The sequence below is a fragment of the Aulonocara stuartgranti genome, assembly GCF_965226115.1.
Source record: "Aulonocara stuartgranti genome assembly, chromosome: 3".
Taxonomy (NCBI): domain Eukaryota; kingdom Metazoa; phylum Chordata; class Actinopteri; order Cichliformes; family Cichlidae; genus Aulonocara; species Aulonocara stuartgranti.
Window position 1 is genome coordinate 57,808,954 of NC_138941.1, and position 19,427 is coordinate 57,828,380.

The window sequence follows — 19,427 nt, forward strand, 5'->3', positions numbered from 1 at the left end:
CAAAGGTAAGGTTTGCAACAGCTGCTTAACCAGATCACATCACGCTGGCATTAAAAGCATTTAATGAAGTTTCATTTTAACATGTGGACACTCGCAAGAACCGATTGTTTGCAACACACACATTCTTTTCCTCATCAGACTTCTGAAGAAACCACGCCTCCTGTTACTGCAGGTGAGTGTTTCCTTTAACCAGTGCTCAAGGACAAATGCTGCACAGCCTCACTCACTGCAGGGAAGCAGATGCATCAGTGTAATTTATGAGGTAAATACTTTATGTTTGATTGTTTGTATAATTTACTGTATAATAGAAACATAATGTGTGTCTCTGTGGTTCTAAGTGACAACTTGTTGCCTCAAACATGTAAAACTTTAGTTCTCAGATGCAGATTTGGTTGTGATTTAAGGTGTATTTGTTTATTTGTGAGGCAATTTACAACAAGCTATATTGTAATAGTTATTATCCCTCTATGCTGTACATTACACAGTGTGAAGGCCATCTACAGAGAAGAAAAAGTTCAAGCATAATTATGTTAAATAATTATAATCATTTACATGAACTCTAACCTTTTTTGATTCAAAATAAATAAAATTATTCTGATCATAGTTAAGTGTTGATAGATCATCACATAGTGGCATACATCACAGTTGAATTAGGATGCTGTTTTTAAACCACATGATTTGTTCTTTTTTTTAATTTCAACATGAATGCAGAGGTATATCTCTTTATTGTGACTATTTCCTTCTTGTTTTCCAGAACAAAATGAGCCTAAAAAGCTGGTTTGGTTTCCTGGTCAGCCCAGGTAACCTGACACAAGTATTTTCAAATCTAAAGCTCAGTACTTGTTTATATGTGTATAAAAATACTTCAGAAAACTCTGCTTTTCTTCACTTACTAATTTTTATTGGCAGTTAGATGATAAATAAAGAAACATTTTTGTTTTTGACATTGAAGATTATTATTATTATTATTATTATTGCAGTTATTTTATTTTCATGATTTTCTTTAATTTTTCACTTCAGAGAATTTGACTCCTGCGGTGCTCAACTGCATCATTATTATTGTTGTCTTGGTGCCCATTCTTCTTGTTGTTACTGTCACATACAAGTGTAAGCAAAAGAAAAACAGTAAGTTAAAAATTTCTTCTTCAGTTTGCTACAAGTTTAATGAGCTATATGAATATTTTTCCCCTTATAATGGTATTTTAAAAGATGTTGGATAATGAGAGATACAACCCAAGTTACTTAAGACTTTATAAGAATCAAACAAAACACTAATCTACCATGTTTTGTGTTTCTGCAGGAGGGAGCAAAAATGAAAATAAGACAGCTGAGAGGAATTCAAGTGAAGCTTTGAACTCAGGAGAAACAGAAAATGAAACCAAGCATGTAAGTAAACAATGGACATTACTTTTATCTACTTCCGATGAAAAAAGAAGCAGAATTGCGTGTCAGAGGGAAGTCTAACCTGAACAACAAAGTTCAGTCAGAGATGAATCAGAAGCACAAAGATAAGATAGCAACTCAGGAAAAAAACAGGGGGAGGAGAGAGAAATGAACCAGCTGCACTTAAAACAAATTACAGATGGTGTAAAAATGAATGACTGTCATGTCTGTGAATAAAGGCATGATAGTGGGGCAAACTTAGATAAATGACAAATTGTTTAGAAGGGTTAAAGAAATCTGAGCTGGCAGCAATCACTTCAGAGTGTCGGGTCAGAACACTTGCAAATGTTCAGATGTGAGAGGAACAAACAGGCAGAGTCCAGAAATAAAGTTGTCATTCTTTGTATTTCCAATTGAGAATGTGCCCGCAGCTGGGCGAGAGAGTGTGTGTGTGTGTGTGTGTGTGGTTTCTGCAGACAAAGCATAATGATACAAATCAATTAGGAATCAAATTACATAATAAACATAAAGATACAACTGAGGTGTACTCAAGTACAGTATATAACTAAATAAGCTGACATTATACTTCAGACTGGTTACATAAACTTAAAGTCAGACATTATGCATTAACACACTGCATACAACTATGCACTGAAGGCAACTTTACATTGGTTTACCATCTGTTACACAGAGCACAGAATCAACAACACGATAACAACGAATCTCTCTGCTAGAAGCTAATTTGCGAACAAATCTGTTATGCTAGCGAACTGCCACTTGTACATAACGTCACTTAAACAGAAGCAGAAATTGCTGGTAAGTCATCAAATTCACTCATGGCTGAACACCAACACAACTGAGTGAAGTAAAACATTAACTTACGGTCTTATGAACGCACACACTGTCCGTTGTTCGGCTGCCGTTTTATGGGCTCAAAATTTGGTCATAAATATTTTGTACTTGTAAAAATGATTTGTATGTGTAAAAAAGATTTGTATGTGTAAAAAAGATTTGTGTGTGCGTAAAAAAAGATTTGTATGCGTAAAAAGAATTTGTGTGTGCGTAAAAAATATTTGTATGTGTAAAAAAAGATTTGTGTGTGCGTAAAAAAAGATTTCTATGTGTAAAAAAGATTTGTGTGTGCGTAAAAAAGATTTGTGTGTGGACTTAGAAAAAAACCTCCTGCAAGTTACAAGTACAGATTTTGACCCTATTTTTCTTCCTTTCATCTGATTGGTCAATGTCATGTCAGTCACAAATGTAACAATCCAATCAGAGAACAGATGGGTTTGGCTGTCGAGGGGCACTTTTTTTGAACTGCAGGTCTTTGAAGGGAATAAATGCCCTTTTACATGCCAACCCAGCGTTTTCCTTCATCACCACGAAGGAAAACAGTCTGTGGTCGTCCGAGTTTGGTGATTTTTGTGTCACAGGTCTACGTGTTTAATACAGGGACTTCCACAGCCTTTTCAACAGCGCTGCGGACCGCGGGGTGGGGGCGGGCAGTGTTTTGAAAATGACAGTCTTCATTACAAAGCTTTCTTCGTTATGAATTAGCATACATGTTTTTATGGAACATTTGAAGAACTAGCAAAAAAACCCCACAAACTCTTGTAGTTCACATAAAGTCAGAGATAAAAACGACAAAGAGCAGGTGCATCTAGTACAGGTAGAGCTGCTGCAAAAACCCACAGAGCCCAGCAGCCAGCAACAAATTCTGGATCCTTTGCTTTTAGTTAGCAATTAGCATTAGCAGCACATCCTGCGTCCGATGTGAAAGGACTTTTATGCTGCGCACTGTGACTCACAGCAATGGTCCTGGGTCAGCCCTGACTTTGTGTTAAACTAATCCTAAAGTAATAATGGTATTTCTAACCACTGATATACCACAACTTTTTCCTTTCAACAGCTACTGAAAGTTAGGCGACCTAGCTGCTATCGGATATTTATATAGAGATCCTCCAGCTTCAAACTGTATCACCCTTCAAGGACCTGCAGTTCAAAAAAGCGCCCCTCGACAACCAAACCCATCTGTTCTCTGATTGGATTGTTACATTTGTGACTGACATGACATTGACCAATCAGATGAAAGGAAGAAAAATAGGGTCAAAATCTGTACTTGTAACTTGCAGGAGGTTTTTTTCTAAGTCCACACACAAATCTTTTTTACGCACACACAAATCTTTTTTACGCACACACAAATCTTTTTTACACATACAAATATTTTTTACAAGTACAAATCTTTTTTACACATACAAATCTTTTTTACGCACACACAAATCTTTTTTACACATACAAATATTTTTTACGCACACACAAATTCTTTTTACGCATACAAATCTTTTTTTACGCACACACAAATCTTTTTTACACATACAAATCTTTTTTACAAGTACAAAATATTTATGACCACATTTTGAGCCCATATACAGTCGAGTCTTAATAGCTTACTTACAACTGGGCTCGTCAGGCACTCTTCTTGGCTGTAGTGGTTATTATTATATTTACATGCTTCCAGCTCCCGTTTTTCCTCGATGACAACTCGTACCTTTCCACTCCCCTTTTTCTCCCTCCTCGCGCTCACAGACCCATAACGTGTATGGCAGTCCATTCTCCCTGCAACACGGACTACACTGCCCATGATGCTACATTCTTTAGAGCTATGATTGTAGCATTCTGCCTGTTAGCTTAGCACAACAACAACAACAACGAAAAGGCGCTCTCTCACCCAGGAAACAAACAGTCGCAGAGAGAGAGAGCGTCGCCCTGTAACCATGGCAACCGTAACGCTGCCGCCTGGAATAGCAGTCCTGACCCGCGACAATATGAAACAGGAAAGTACCGCAGTGTAATCCATTTATTTCAACAAAGTAACTGTATTCTGAATACCACCTTTTTAAACGGTAACTAGCGGAATGCAGTTACTCATATTTTGTATTTTAAATACGTTACGGCGGTACATGTATTCCGTTACTCCCCAACACTATGTATGACTGTGCAATGACAGTAAAGAGTTATCTTACCTTATCTTAGTGAGACTCCATTGTAAAGCAAACATGAGTTTTTAGAGTTGTTGCTTTGTTGACTTTTGACAGCTTGTTTCAGTCTTTATTAGCCCCACTGATGAAACAATATTTTATAGCAAGTACAACTACAGTGAACAAGTACGCCACCTTCACAGAATCTTTGTGGCCAATAATTATACAATCTCTAAATTCAGCAAAGTCGTTAAAATAAATAATCCATTAGATTTGACTTCAATTGACGACATCTTCCATTGAGATTATGCACCTGTGCAACAGAGGCATGCTGAGGGAGCACAGCCATATTTATTCAGTAGCTCATCTTCCTCTTATTTAAAAAAAAATGATGAAATGTTCCGGCTTTAGGTGTTTTTCTATGATCTAGAATCTTGTCCTCCATCAGAAGGATGCATTGCAGTGTGTCCATGATTTAATGCTGGCAGTTTTATTGTGTTAAGCTAAATGACTGTAAATAGTCTGAAATTTCACTTTTAGAGCATTTCCTTCATACACACACAATATTCTTTATGTCTGATGATCGCTCCAAAACGTGCTTCTTTTTCATAATGTTCTACTTTTCTCCAAGTTAAAAGAAAAAGAAGCTGCAGCCCTGAAGCTCAGTGATGAACACCAGACTGAGGAAGGAGATGAGAAGAACCTGCAGACACTGGAGAATAATTCACCAAACCATGTTGTGGGTAACATTTTTGCAAATTAAATCTTCCAAAATTTTGAAGCTTTATTTAAAAGCTCTAACATTTTTGTCTCTAATCTCAGGTGGATGAGGAAGTAGCTGTGGCACAGCAGCAGCTGCAGGGTGAGGAGCAGCGCAGGGGGAATGATGAGGTGAGGATGCAGACTCTGAAGAAAAGGCTGGAGAGCATGAATGAGGTGGTCTAAATGCATGAAACTAGCTCAGATGTTTCCCCAGTTGTCATCTAGTCCATGCTTAGCTATATGCTAACCTAAATGAATGAATAATTGATCCTCTCAGCTGTGCTTCTGTTTGTTAGTTGGATAAAACTGAGGTGACGACACCTGACACACTTAAAGAAAAGCAGGAGGTCTCTTCACAGCTGAACCTCGGCCTTGCTGTCACCACGAGGAACAAAGTAAGCAACATCACCTCTTACAGCACACACGACCTTATATTACACTAACTCAGGACAACCATGTTATGGTACTTTTTAAAGAACTACATTTAAATGTCAGGAGATAAAGTAAACAGTTGGTGAGCACATGGTGATGGTTAGAAGGAAACATCGTCTTTTAACAATAAAAAAAGTCTTTAACATACTGAGGGTGCACAGCCGTATTTGATCAGTAGCTGATCTGTTACTAAAAAAATTTAAAACAATCTGACAAAAAAATAATTGTTTTTTCAAGTGTTTTATGGAACCTTCTTTGAATAAAAACACTTTTGTTTTGTTTTTTTCATTCAGAAGACACAGTTATCAGTTTTTCAGTGGTAAAAATCAGTCGATGGAAAATGAGCTGCAATGGCCATCGATGCTGATGACCACTGTACCAAACCTTTTTTTAAAGAAGCAAAAACCACTTTTGGGATTAAAATGTAGACAGCTTTTGATCTAGATCACTTAAAATCATATTTGTTTTGCAACCTGATTACACTTGGAGATTCACCAATTCAAGAATATGTGTATTTTGTTAACAATGCTAACAAAATATACATTTAGTATACCAATTTCTCATGTTGTTTTTTTTCTCTGTGATCTCAGGTGAATGAGTGGATTCCACTTGCATAAGTGGATTTTGTTAGACACTGCCATCAAGTGTAGTTTTATTCTGATGTACACAAAAGCAAACTATAAAAAAAGCATTAAAAAATTCCACTTGCATAAACTGAAACAACTTCCTCAACACGTGTGTAATGAGCTCCTGATCTTTTTAAACATAGAAGTCACAAGCTGAACTCAAGAGCAAGGATGAGGAGATTGAGGAGCTCAAGACTCAGGTAATTCCATATAACAAATTAAAGGACTTTTTAATTGTTCTTTCAATCACATATGCGTCAATAAAAGCAGATGCCTATCAATGAGTCTCCGAGTAAAGATATAAAAGCTGATGTCCTGATGCTGCATGATGAGAATGAACAGAATGAAATCCTGCAGATATTCGAGCAGTTGCAGAAGACAGAGGCTGAACTCAAGAGCAAGGATGAGGAGATTGAGGAGCTCAAGACTGAGGTAATTCTATATAACAAATTAAAACATTGCTCTTATCTGTAAGGAGGCCACAGGGCAGATCCAGGACACAGTGGAGACACATATCTCTCCTGACCTGGGAACCACTTGATGTTCCCCCAGAGCTGAAGCAGGGGGCTGGAAAGAAGAAGGTCCAAGTTTTCTTGCTTACACTACTGCCCCCATTCCACAAGCCTGGACGAGCAGAAGAAGATGGATAGATAACATGTCACTGCTCTCTGCATATTTGAGCTGAGACAGATCGGCAACTCTCCCCCCCCCCCCCCATTCATTATGTAGCCATTAAGCTAAGCTCTAGGAGTATAATTAGTATGACTAATGTGATACTGAGCCACTGTGTTTGTTTTTTGTTAGCTGGAGAGACTTCAGTGGCTGAGAAATGACACGCGTAAAGGGATGGATGAGTCACAAAGGAAGTTCACCAAGCTTACCCTTGCTATCAAGAGGATGGAGAAAGTAATTCTCAAATACAAACACAAACTTCCTCATACAATATCAGCGCTGTTCCATTAAGTTTGTGGTAGATTACAACACATGCCATTTTATGCAATTGAGCCTTTGTTAAAAGCAGAGTGAGGATATGCTGCAACGTTTACTGTGTCTTCAGTTGGAAGGCAAAGTAAACAAATCTCTACATTATGAGAATCAGTTTTATGTGAAAACATAAACTTTAACTTAAATTAAAAAAATATTTTATAAATTTCTAGCACCAAATCACGTCATCTCAAGCTGACCCTGGTATTAGAGACACAGAAGAAATATGTTTTAGGCTTAATACAACAACATGGTTCTTTATTTATTTTTCAGTTGGAGGAAAATGTAGACTTAGACAGGGTCCAATCACTCTGCTCTAAGAATGAATCGCTGGAGAAAGACCTGCAGACCCTGAAGACAGAGCTCGAGGACAGCAAATCAGAGGTTTTTTTTTCCTGTTATTTCCTTTAGCTCTGTACATTCAGTTTGATGTCAAGTTATATCTCAATGCACTGAATATTTTATATGAGTCCATCAACCTCATTCAAAAAGAGGAATAGACACAACAACATTTAGCTATTTTCCAGTTCTAAGATTGTTGCCAATGTTTATAGCATCAACATGAAGGCTTGTTCACCAACCACCTGGCTTTCAGAGAGAGTTCTTCACTTCAGTTAACAGTCAACTCAAATGTTCCTCTTTTGAAATAATGTTTCCTTTTGCCAAAGTTAAAAGACAAAGCAGATGAAGTCATGAAGCTCCGTGCTGAGAAAAATAGGAGCACAGAAAATGAAAAGGAACTGCAAACCATGAAGCTGAAGATTGAGGACAAGAATAAAGAGGTACATGATTTACCATTCTAGTACTATGAAGCTTTCAAGCTAAGATAGGGCCTGTTGACATGAGACCAATTACATTTTTTTTGTTATATCTGTACATATGCAGCATGATTTTTTTTCTTCCACTGATATCTGATGTGTTTTCAACCCATATTTTTTAACCAAGTATTAAAATCTGTAGTCCCCTAAAATGTTAAAATATAATTTAAAAAGTAGAGATTGAAAACTCTTGAAAATATACATTTCATATCTTTTCCCTCTCCTCCCAGCTGAATGATGAACTAGCTAAAGTTTAACATCAGCTCAGGGAACAGCAGCAGAAGAAGAAGGATGCTGAGATAACCTTCTTCTTCTGCTGCTGAAGAAAGGGCTGGAAACCAACAGTACAAAGGTTATTTACTTCAGTTTTTCATTTGCGGTATCATTTCATTAACCCATTACACCATATATTCTGTTATATTATTTGTGTTTTAACTCACACTTTATTAATCAGTTATAATTTCTCTCTGGACGTGACTGTCTCAGTTCTCCATATATTTTGTTTTTAAAATAAATATTGATGTTTTTATTATTGATATTGTTCTTTATTGTTATTATCTTCTTATCGGTCACTGCAATTTTGTCTGAAATCTGAATGTAATACCAGCTTTATTCCATCCTTTTGGTTGGTAAATATGTCCCCTATCATAGTTGAACTGAACAGACTTTTCTGCCTTCTCAGCTGAATGATGAAGTATCAAAACTGCAGCACCTGCTTTATGAAAAAAAGCAGATAAGGAGCGATACTGAGATGAACGTGCAATCCCTGAAAACAAAATAAAATTACCTCTTTACCGTTGGTCTCCATGGAGACCAACGGTAAAGAGGTAATTTTATTTTCATGTTTTTTTTTATTATTATTATATTAACTTATTACCTTATATCTGTTTCCTTCTTTTATGCATTCGGGTTTGAATTTGACTCCAAATATAAACATTTTCGAAAATATTATATTTTAACTGCAGTTTCTCTCTGGAAATGACTGTCTCTATTTAATGTCTTTTTAAAGTTCATTACTGATGTTTACATTAATTACATAAACTGAAATAATCAGGTTGAATATTTAATATTTGTTTTGTTCTGTTAAATGAGTCAATTTTCATTGTTTCTCTTTCCCATGAAAAGTTAAAAGAAAAAGAGACTGAACTCTTGGAGCTTCGCGCTGAGAGAAACAGAAGATAAAGAGGTGAGAAGGAGCTGCAGACCAAAAATAGGAATCTTGAAGCCGAGAACATAGAGGTTCATATTTTGTTCATTAGATTTAATATCTAATATTTCTAATACAAAATAAAAAGTTAACATTTTTTCTCATCACAGTTTGTAATTATGTTGTAGAAACTCTTATAAGTGTACCTTTACCTTTTTCCCTCCCGTCCCAGATGAATGAGGAAGTAGCCAAATTACAGCAGAGGCTTGGGAAAGAGAAGCAGAGGAGGCAGGATGCTGAGATGGCCCTGAAGTCCTGAATGAAGGAGCTTGAACTAAAGACTAAGGGTTCATATCTTTAATTTAGCTGCATTCATCAAGGTCTTCATTACTTCATTACAAATTTATTCAAATAACCCAAACTTTACATTGGAAGTTCATCAAACTATCTAATATATGATTTAATCATTTTCTGTTAAAGTGCATGGAAATATATGAGTTTTGAATTTGTTTAAACATTTGTTTTTATTTTGTTTTCCTCATTTTCTGCCTCTCAGCCATTTTTACACATAGGTCCCATCTCATTTACATATATTCAGTTAATTATTAATATATACTACTTATTTTTGTACATCAGTTTATTTCATGTATTATACTTCTTAGGCATAGACAGTAATATTGTGGGTCAGAATGACCCATAAATCCTGCTAGCTTGCATACTGTAAAAAGTGACTGCTTAGGAGATCCAGGTAATTTTGGCAAAATGCATTTGAAACACTCTTTTATTTTCTTCTGATTTGTTTGTTCATTTAGTTTTATTCTGCCATAGTAAATATTATTATTATACATACCGGTATATTGAGAGTGATCCAAATGTTATATAATTATAACTCTGAGTTTATTTTTTATTTTGATTTGATAATACCGTGAAAATATTCTCCACCCTAAAAAAATTGGGTTAAAAATAACCCAATTTGTGACCCAAATATGAACCGAGCAAACGCTGGGTTGTTTCAACTTAAGATGATTGGGTTAGTGGTTTGACCCAGCACACTGGGTTAGGATAACTATCCAAAAATTGGGTTGAGGTTATTAGATTATTCTGTTATCATATGTTACCTTATTTATGTAATCAAAATAGTTGAATTATGATATTGCTGTAGATCATATTATACCCTTTAATATAGAGTGTGTGATCTGTATGTAGTTTAGTTTTCATTATATTCTTGAGTTAAAGGAACATAATCATTTTGTAGTTCATTAGATAAATATGCATCACTCTGTATCCTTGATCTGCTGTGAATGTCTTACACTGTTTTCTTGACATACTTTATTGTTGAATCATATAAAAAGGTTGTAACCAGGAGACTTTGTGTCTAGGGCAGAAGAGATAGACCACATTCCATGCCCCCCCCCCCCCCCCCCCCCCCACCTTACGGAGAGCAGAGGAGCAAGGAGCCGAGGTCATAAATTAGGCGCCGTAAGAGAGAAAGAATGTGAATGCTTAGGCTTTTATGACCAGGTGGGGGCCACTAGAGAGTATAAAAAGCTGTGTAACCCATCACCATTTTGAGATCTGCTGCGTACCCTCCGCCAGCAGCTCCCCATCATGATGGCTGTAATGCTCATAAGTGTTGAATTATATGGAAATAAATGATTGTTGATTGAGCATTTATACACCGAGTATTGTCCTTCCTTCAGCCCAAAGACTCAAAGAACTGCTTGTTTTCAACAAGGTTGAGTTGAGGTTAACAAAAATTGGGTTGAAACCCATCACAAGGGTTATATTACCATTTGCATTTGGGTTAATCAATGGTCATGGGAATTTGCAAAGGCACTGTTTATGAGATTTGGGGAAACCTGCAGTCAGCTGAGACTGAAGAAGTCACTTGGATGAGTGATGAAACGTTTCTCCCACTTAAAATTCTACATCCAGATGAACAGAATCAAACTTTGGGGATTTACTTATCTGGATGATTGAGCATGCATCAGGACATTGTAAGGTGTGTATTCTAGTATTAACCAGTTGATGCTACAGCGCACACACAGTTTGTTGTTGCTGTTTGTCTGTTTACCACAAATCTGTCTGATCTTTGCTCCCAATTTTAACTTCAGTTACCAAATAAAACCAAGTTCTCTTCAGGCCAATCGTAGGTCACTGATACAGTTCAAGCAGTAGTGGATTTGATTGGTGTTCACTGTGGCACACTTGAGGCCTTACCTAGACCCCAGATTTATCCTTGTGTGACACGGTGGGATGAAACACATCTGGCCTTTACCAGAAGAATATCCCTGTTTTCATGATCTGAAAAAATGGAAACATTTCACTAAAAATCTTGAAAGTTGTCTGATGAGGGAACATACACAGTTGTAAAAATAAAGTTGTGACAGATCTCCATCCAGTCCTTTGAAAAGTACATCCTTGCTGTTTCCATAGGAAATTATGAAGTCACTACCATCCAGGTGCAGACAACATATCATCACAAAGTGTCACAACATACGATAAAGAGGTAATTTCATTTCACGTTTCGTTTTATTATTACATTAACCTATTACCTTATATCTTTTATTTTATGCATTCAGGTTTGAATTTTACTCCAAATACCAACATTTTTGAAGATAATATATTTTAGCTGCAGTTTGTTTCTGGAAATCACTGTCTGTATTCATTTTCTGTTTATGTTTACACTAATTACACAAACTAAAATAATCAGGTTAAATATTTAATATTTGATTTGTTCAGTTAAATGTGTTCAATGTTTCTCTTTCCCCTGAGTTAAAAGAAAAAGAGGCTGAACTCTTGGAGCTCTGTGCTGAGAAAAATAGAAGAGAACAAGATGAGAAGGAGCTGCAGACCAGGAAGCTTGAAGCTGAGAAGAAAGAGGTTCATATTTTGTTCCTTGGATTTATTTTCACAATATAAAAGTTGGCATGCATTTTTTTTTCATTACAACTTTATTGTATGTAGAACTCTTATAAATGTACCTTTACCTTTTTCCCTCCTCTCCCAGTTGAATGAGGAAGTAGCTAAACTACAGCAGAGGCTTGGGAAAGAGAAGCAGAGGAGGCAGGATGCTGAGATGGCCCTGAAATCCTGAATGAAGGAGCTTGAGACCAAAGACATAAAGGTTCATATCTTTAATTTAACTGCATTCATCAAGGTCTTCATTACTGATTTTTCATTAGAGGACCAATTTATTGAAATAGCCTAAACTTTACATTGGAAGTTCATCAAACTATCTATAATATGATTTTAATCATTTTCTGATAAATTGCATTACAATATATCAGTATATACACAGTGTATACATACTCTAATTTGACTTATCCTTTAATGAAGTTACTTTTAGTGATTAATTCATCCTCAGTAAGTCATCGTTGATGAGACTGTTGTTTTTATTTTGTTTTCCCCATTTTCTGCCTCTCAGCCATTTATGCACATAGTAAGTCCCACCTCATTTACATGTGTTCAGTTCAGTTTATTACTAACCTATACTACTACTAAAAGTAGCTGCGTGTAGCAGGAGATGCAGCTAATTTTGGCAAATTGCATTTGACACATTATTTTTATTTTTTATTGGTCTGGGTGTGAAAAGTGAAGCTAATGGAGCAAAGTTTGTTCAACCTCTATGACCAGCAGGGGGCGACTGCTCTGCAAATACATGTTCTCTGCTTTAACTTATGTAGGCGTTCATTACAGATTAACCTCATTTCTTATATTCCCTTCTCTCTCTTCCAAGTTTGAACATAAAGTAACTGAAGTCCAGCAGCAGGTAAAAGATGAACAGAGGAGGGAGGAGCTGAGTAAGAAGTGGAGGTCCTGAAACAGGAGCTGGAAATGGGATTTACTTAACATGTGTATATTTGTAAAATAGTTAAAGATTTATTTTATAGTCCTGAGTCTGTATGAGTCGAGTACATAAGTACAATGTCATAGGGTGTGGATACGGTTCATGTAGTCTGGATCTAAAATGCTCAGATTGTTTCCTCTTTGTTCCCAAACCTCTGTTTGTCTTGTTTTCTCTGTATGTGTCATATTATCACATCACTAAAGTACAACAACAGAGAAAGAAAACTGGAAATTTATAGTGAGCCAAGATTGTTTTTTTTTTTTGTTTTTTTTTAGATTCACACTAAAATATGAAAAATAAAGCAAATGATTTACAGATCATATTGATAAAATAAACGTTTATCCACTTGGTTTTTGTGTGTATATCATCTTTTATTCAGCCAAAGACAGCAGCAGAAAAATCTATGACAGCATCTCACATCTTTGGAGGAAACTGTGATTAAAAGAGATCCAGTTTTTGTGTAAACTACACTGAAAAAAAGAACATGTTGGATTTGTTTAATTCAATAGTGTAATTTGTTGCACACAATTGTTTTGCTTTGGCATAAACTTTATAAACTGAGTTAAAACAGCACAACTTATTCATATTCAATAAACCTGTGTATTTCTTGTTCAGAAAATGTGATTGAAACATGTTCAGATGAACTAAATTGAGCTCTTGGAATATTTTTGTCAGGTTTCGTAGATCGGACTCAGGCGCAGACCACTAGTGTCTTCAAAAGGTGCATTTATTTACAGTGTTTGCTACAGTGGAATTCATATATATACATAATGGTGTCAAAGGGAAAAGGGGCCAGGGTTCCAGGGTCCAGGAGTGAAAGAGGCAGGAGTCCAGGAAGGGAAGGTTTCCATCCAGCAACGAGTAGAGCAGACTCGCCCTCTTAAGAAGGGTTCCAATCTTTCTTGATCAGCGACAGATGTGCTGATCGCCTCCAGGTGCGTAGGCAGCCCATACTGAGCTCCGCCCCGGCAGGAGAAAGAGAGAATGGAAGAGGGCGAGAGAGAAAGGGAGAGCAGAGGTGAGAGAGAAAGGTAAACAAAAACAAAGCACCTGACGGCTGTCAGCTGACGAGGACCGGAGACCATGACAATTTTAATCCTTCACAATTTTGTCACTTTATTCCAAAACTATTGAATAACTTTGTGGGAGGCACTTTCCCCACGTACACACACGCAGATGCAACGTTTATTCTGAGCTTTTGTTTGACAGTCCGCCGTCTGGACAGCTCCCGTCTCAGCTGATCCCAGCTTCTCCTCCGCTCCTCTCCCGTCTCACTAAAAAAGGGGAAGCAAAACCGTCATCAGCTGTTCTCACCTGCCTCTCCAGCACCGCCCCATTGAGCTCACTGCACCGCTCCTCCCCTGCAGCCGGGCCCGTGACCACACCTCCGCCACACACCCCCACCGCCCGACTGAGGCCAGGGAGCCGTCCGGCCGAACCTACTCCCCCCCACAGCCATCTGTGCCCCCGGCCTATGGACTACCTTGAACTTAAAGGGCTGTAAAGTGGAGCCACTGCAGCGGGGCATGGTCCGAGCAGAGGGTGAATGAGTGCCCCAGGAGGTAATAGTGAAGGGAGTCGACCGCCCACCAGATAGCCAAGCACTCCTTCTCCACGGTGCTGTACCGTCTTTCACGCTCTGTCAGCTTCTGACTGATGTAAAGAACGGGACAGTCGGCCCCCCTTACCTGCTGGGACTAAACGGCCCCCAGCCCTCTGTTCGAGGCGGCAGTCTGCAGAACAAAAGGGAAGGAAAAGTCAGGAGTGTGAAGCAGCGGCTCCCCACAGAGAGATTTTTTTACCTGGACAAGCGCTGCCTGGCACGGCCTCGTCCACTGAACCAGATCTGGAGCACCCTTTCGTGTGAGATCGGTCAAGGGGCTGGTCAGCTGCGCAAACCCCGGCACGACAAAGTGGTAGTAATCTGCCAGCCCCAGAAACCGTCTCACCTCCTTTTTCGTCTTGTGGCGCGGGTAGGATGCGATAGCCGCCGTCTTCTCCACCTGTGGACGCACCTGCCCGCCCCCAAGTGGTACCCCAGATACTGTACCTCCCTCCGTCCAACCGCACACTTCTTCGGGTTGGCCTTTCCCAACCTGGAAGCAACATGAGCAGCTCGTGTATCGATGTTACCAAACGAAGGCATCCAGCCTGGATAGCAGCTGTGAGACGAGCTGACGTGCAGTTCTCTTCAATCTCCAAATATCTGTTGGTGCTCCAGACATTTTCATTCCGGTAAGTTCTAAATATGTTCATATCACTCTTTATAGCCTATTAGTTTTATTTTTGATGCGCTCTGAGCTCATAGCAAATTAAAACAAACAGCCTACTGAGTGCAGAACTATCTTCTATTTATAGAGTTACTAATTATTTGGCATTATTGCAGCAAACCAGCCGATGAAATGGATGAAACATCGGGACTGGTTTCCAGCGCTACACGAGGGACCTGCTTCAAACATACCACCATGCCAATCAGATTACTTCTTCCATGTGAGGGTGAAGAGGTGACCCTCCTGGATAAGATGGTGAAGGTTTGCTGCGTTTTGGTGAACAGTGTCATAATAAAACCAGGGAAAATGAAACCTGCTCCTGTTAAATATTCTTAAGTCTTTTGCTGTATAAATAGCGGTATTTTTTTTTCAAAAGATACAGTAAATAAAGTAATGTTAGTAGTGGGTGATATCATGTAAACACTCATGATTTTGTGTGAACATTTTGTCATTTGTAAACTATAAATGACATGGATTTTACATTGTACCTGATGTGATGTTCTATAAAGTGGTTTCAATAAAAACAAAAGAGGCAACAATTAGTTTGTTTCTTTATTCAACTTTTGAACAGTGGGTCTCAGTCAGTACATATTCAGTAAATGCAAATTATTTACACAGCAGTGCACTACAGGCATAAATCTAGTCCCCTAGATAAAACATTATGGCATTATAGCAGTGACAACTCCTCCACACTAGCAGGTGGGATTTTTCTTTTTTGAGGACGGCTCCTTTTACCTGTCACTACAGATGGTCTGTCTATGTTTTGATCAAGAGCCGTTTTTGGGCAGCTGAAGAGAAGTCGTCTATCTTATGGCCAACCTCTGGCTGTATCTTGGTCACATTACCCAGCAAAACCCAGTATGCAGGTTCATCTGTAACAGTCCTTGTGCCACGGATCAACACTGTTGCTTCTACATTAAACAGAAGAGCAGCGACGTGGGTGCAGGTCTCTGCGACTCCGGCCTTACAGGTGCAGCGGGCGGCTTCAACCTTCCCTGTGATGCTCACAGTGACCCATGGCTGCAATGCTGGTTCATTCAGTCTTAGAGTGCAGCACCTGAAACACACACAGACAAAGTTCATTTAAAGACAAGAACTATGAGCCAAGGCCGACACAAATGTGTTTAATCTACTTTATCATAAATGTAACAAAGTGTCAAGAAAGTTAGCACATACATGTAATTTTTCATTTCTTTATGTGTCCATCTATAGAACGCTGCATGTTATAGTCTAAATCTGCCTGTTCTGTCAGAAACCTGCCAGCAGAAAATGAACCTAAAGTATGTAATGCAAGGATGTCATCACTTTAGAGATGGAGAAAGCATAAAGTGACAATTATGAATCACTTAATATGATAAGGAGATTCTGCAGGTCATTAATCAAAGTATAAAACTAAAATAAAATGTATTTTTAGTGATACAGGATACAAATATGGAAGCAAGATGTATGATTAGAATTATTTATAATAAACATTAATAAATCATTGCAATTTCTTTAACCATAAAGAATAACTAAATCCTTCAGGACAATGTCACATCAATGCACTGAACTCACTATGTTATCCCTCTAACAGCCTCCACATGTTCTCACTGTAATTTCCCCTCATGAATGAATTTATGCTGCACTAATGTGAATGTTTGCAGGGAAATCAAACACATTTCACACGCTGTACTCGAGCTGACTTACCTTTGTTTGAATGACGACTTGTACGCGCTGATTCCACAGATAAGGTATGAAATATATCAGGCTACGTCAATAGCGGTTGGTCTTCAGGGTTTCTACTCCACGGCCGTATTTCATACGGGTCCACATTTCCAATGCACGCTATTTTCTGCAAGTACTGCCGCTTCGCCTCTGGACGCAATCGGTCTCTATACAGTCCATTCTCTTTTGAGCTGCTTTTAAGCATCTTGTAATCGTCGTTCCAACACAGTGTGTTTGATTTGATTCGTAGACCCCGAAAATGGTGCCGCGCTCCCACAATGCATTGCGGCGTGACGTCAACTCCAAAGCCCTATTGGAATGTGGATGTTTATATGTGTGTGTGTGTGTGTGTGTGTGTGTGTGTGTGTGTGTGTGTGTGTGTGTGTAGGTGTCGAGTCAGAGTATGACCCCATAACCGACTTCCCTAAATCTGCTGGTCTGGAAGTCCAACAGTTCATCTAAGCACTTTGGAATGCACACAAAGCCTTTGCAGACTATTAAGGATCGCACATCCTATCACTACCATATGCAAACTTATAATATTAAAAGATTATACTGACTACTAAGTATCATTTTGTATTGACAATTCTGTTTTCATGGATGCCTGGGTGTTAAACTTCATCGTTACACCTGGTAAAGCAGCAACACTGATCATTTTATTAAAGATGGAAGAATTTAGAATGCTTTTAACTCTCAGTGATGCTGCAGTGTTCATTTGACTTTGGGACTGTCATGGCTCTGTGCAGGCAGGCAGGGAGAGAGGACCCAAAATCCAGGACTCACAGAGGCAAACATAACTCAAAACACTTTGCTTTATTGCTGGATAGCAACCGAACAGAAAACTAACCAAACTGAGAGTATAAAAACAAACTAAACAGGCAGGCAGGGTAGCAAAGACAACACACGGTGAAAGTGAGGGCATGACGCGACAACAAGCAGTGGAAGACGCAGACACTAAATACAAGAGGTGAACAGGACTAAGAGGAAACAGGAGACACGGCTGAAGCTGATTACGCTGATGAGACAGGAAGAGCACAAACAGAACACACTGATAAAATACACTGACCTTCAAACTAAAACAGGAAATGCACAGACTGGACTCAGAGATGCGGTACAGACAGAACAGAGGAAGCACAAAACCAAACCTCTAAGAACCAAAGGGTGTAAACCCAAACACACAATCAGCATAAACTAGAACAAAGAATAATAATAACAACAACAAAATAATAATAATGAAAATAAACACAAAACACTATTTCAAATGACCCAAGGGGCCTGAAGCGGACGGAGTTTTGGACCCAGATTAGTCCGCAAGCTTCCTGACTATGGCAGCCGTAATGCTTCGACAATCCATCAAGCAGTGCGGCTTCGTAGCTTACCAAAGTCGTAAAAGATTTTTTGACAGATTTTTGAGCGCCGTGTACCACATAACATTGGTTAGAGGTCAGTGAGCACAACCAGAATTCATACATAAGGTGCACCGTCGATTTTTTAAAGAAAATTAAAGGACTTTAAGTGCCCCTTATAGTGCGGGAAATACAGTATTTTATTCATGTTTTTTTGATGCCCTGTGTTGGATTATTGACCCCATGTGTATTGGGGTATGGGTGGTTTGTTTAGTGTTGAGCACACCTTCATTGTTTCAACTGATAATTATTAACTCAAAACAACATTGAGGACATTGCTTTACCAGCTACTGTAGTTACTCTAAATACGATTTCTTGTGGTATTTTTGTATGTCACAGTCTCTGGAAAATTCTGGATCCCTGCATCATTTGTGGCTCGGCTTCAGGGATGACAGAGTTGTTCTGTGCCTGCTCGTCAGTCTTTGATCCAGATAAGTGCATGTCAAAGACCATTTGAAGGAATGAAGTCAACCTTTATTGATCCCAGAGAGCTTGAATCGTCCCAATTGTCCTCTTGCTTCATGGTTTAAAGTCAGCCAGTGGATAAAATGCAAAGGATATTTATTTATTTATTTTCTCCACTAACATCATGAGGTTTAAATTTCAAAGTGCATTTCAATACTTAATGACCAAATCTCATCAAAACAAATTGTAATGCCCTATTTAACAAGTGTTATCACTGTGAGATCTTAAACCAAGATACTAAACATAAACATCAACATCTCAGTATTGTCATCATTCACATGTTGTTATACTAACGTTACCTGTGAGGTGTATTGCCACAGCCACTAACAATAATGCCCAAAAAGATTGGACTTGGGAAGACATGGGACCCATGGACACTTGTCCCATTTAATCTGTGAGTTGTAACAAGACACCACAGTCTAAAGCAGTGTTGTTCCAGTGAAACAGGAAACTGATCAGATCTTGAGATAAAGAAGTGAAGCAGCTGTTATGACAAGTAATGCACTGAATATTTCTGGTGACCTCATGCTTTCATTGTCCAAACTTAGTCATAAACCTGTTTGTGTTTCCCTTGATTTGTTTTCTTTTGTCTTAGATTATAT

At 38.3% G+C, this 19,427-nt stretch overlaps 1 protein-coding gene and 1 long non-coding RNA gene across 2 annotated transcripts; both read left to right on the forward strand.

The window, feature by feature from the left end:
* The first annotated feature begins 229 nt into the window (after positions 1-229).
* Positions 230-1,383, forward strand: LOC309692327. The gene is made up of 4 exons (XR_014272280.1): positions 230-262; positions 755-800; positions 1,021-1,125; positions 1,301-1,383. It is a non-coding gene; the product is annotated as an uncharacterized lncRNA (long non-coding RNA).
* Positions 1,384-15,087: 13,704 nt separating this feature from the next.
* On the forward strand, positions 15,088-16,413 carry LOC309703142 (uncharacterized protein; the record flags this gene model as incomplete). Its single annotated transcript, XM_082527852.1, has 3 exons — positions 15,088-15,215; positions 15,367-15,511; positions 16,175-16,413. The coding sequence occupies 3 exons, from the start codon at positions 15,088-15,090 to the stop codon at positions 16,295-16,297; spliced, it is 396 nt and encodes a 131-aa protein (XP_082383978.1). The 3' UTR covers positions 16,298-16,413.
* Between the last annotated feature and the right edge of the window lie 3,014 nt (positions 16,414-19,427).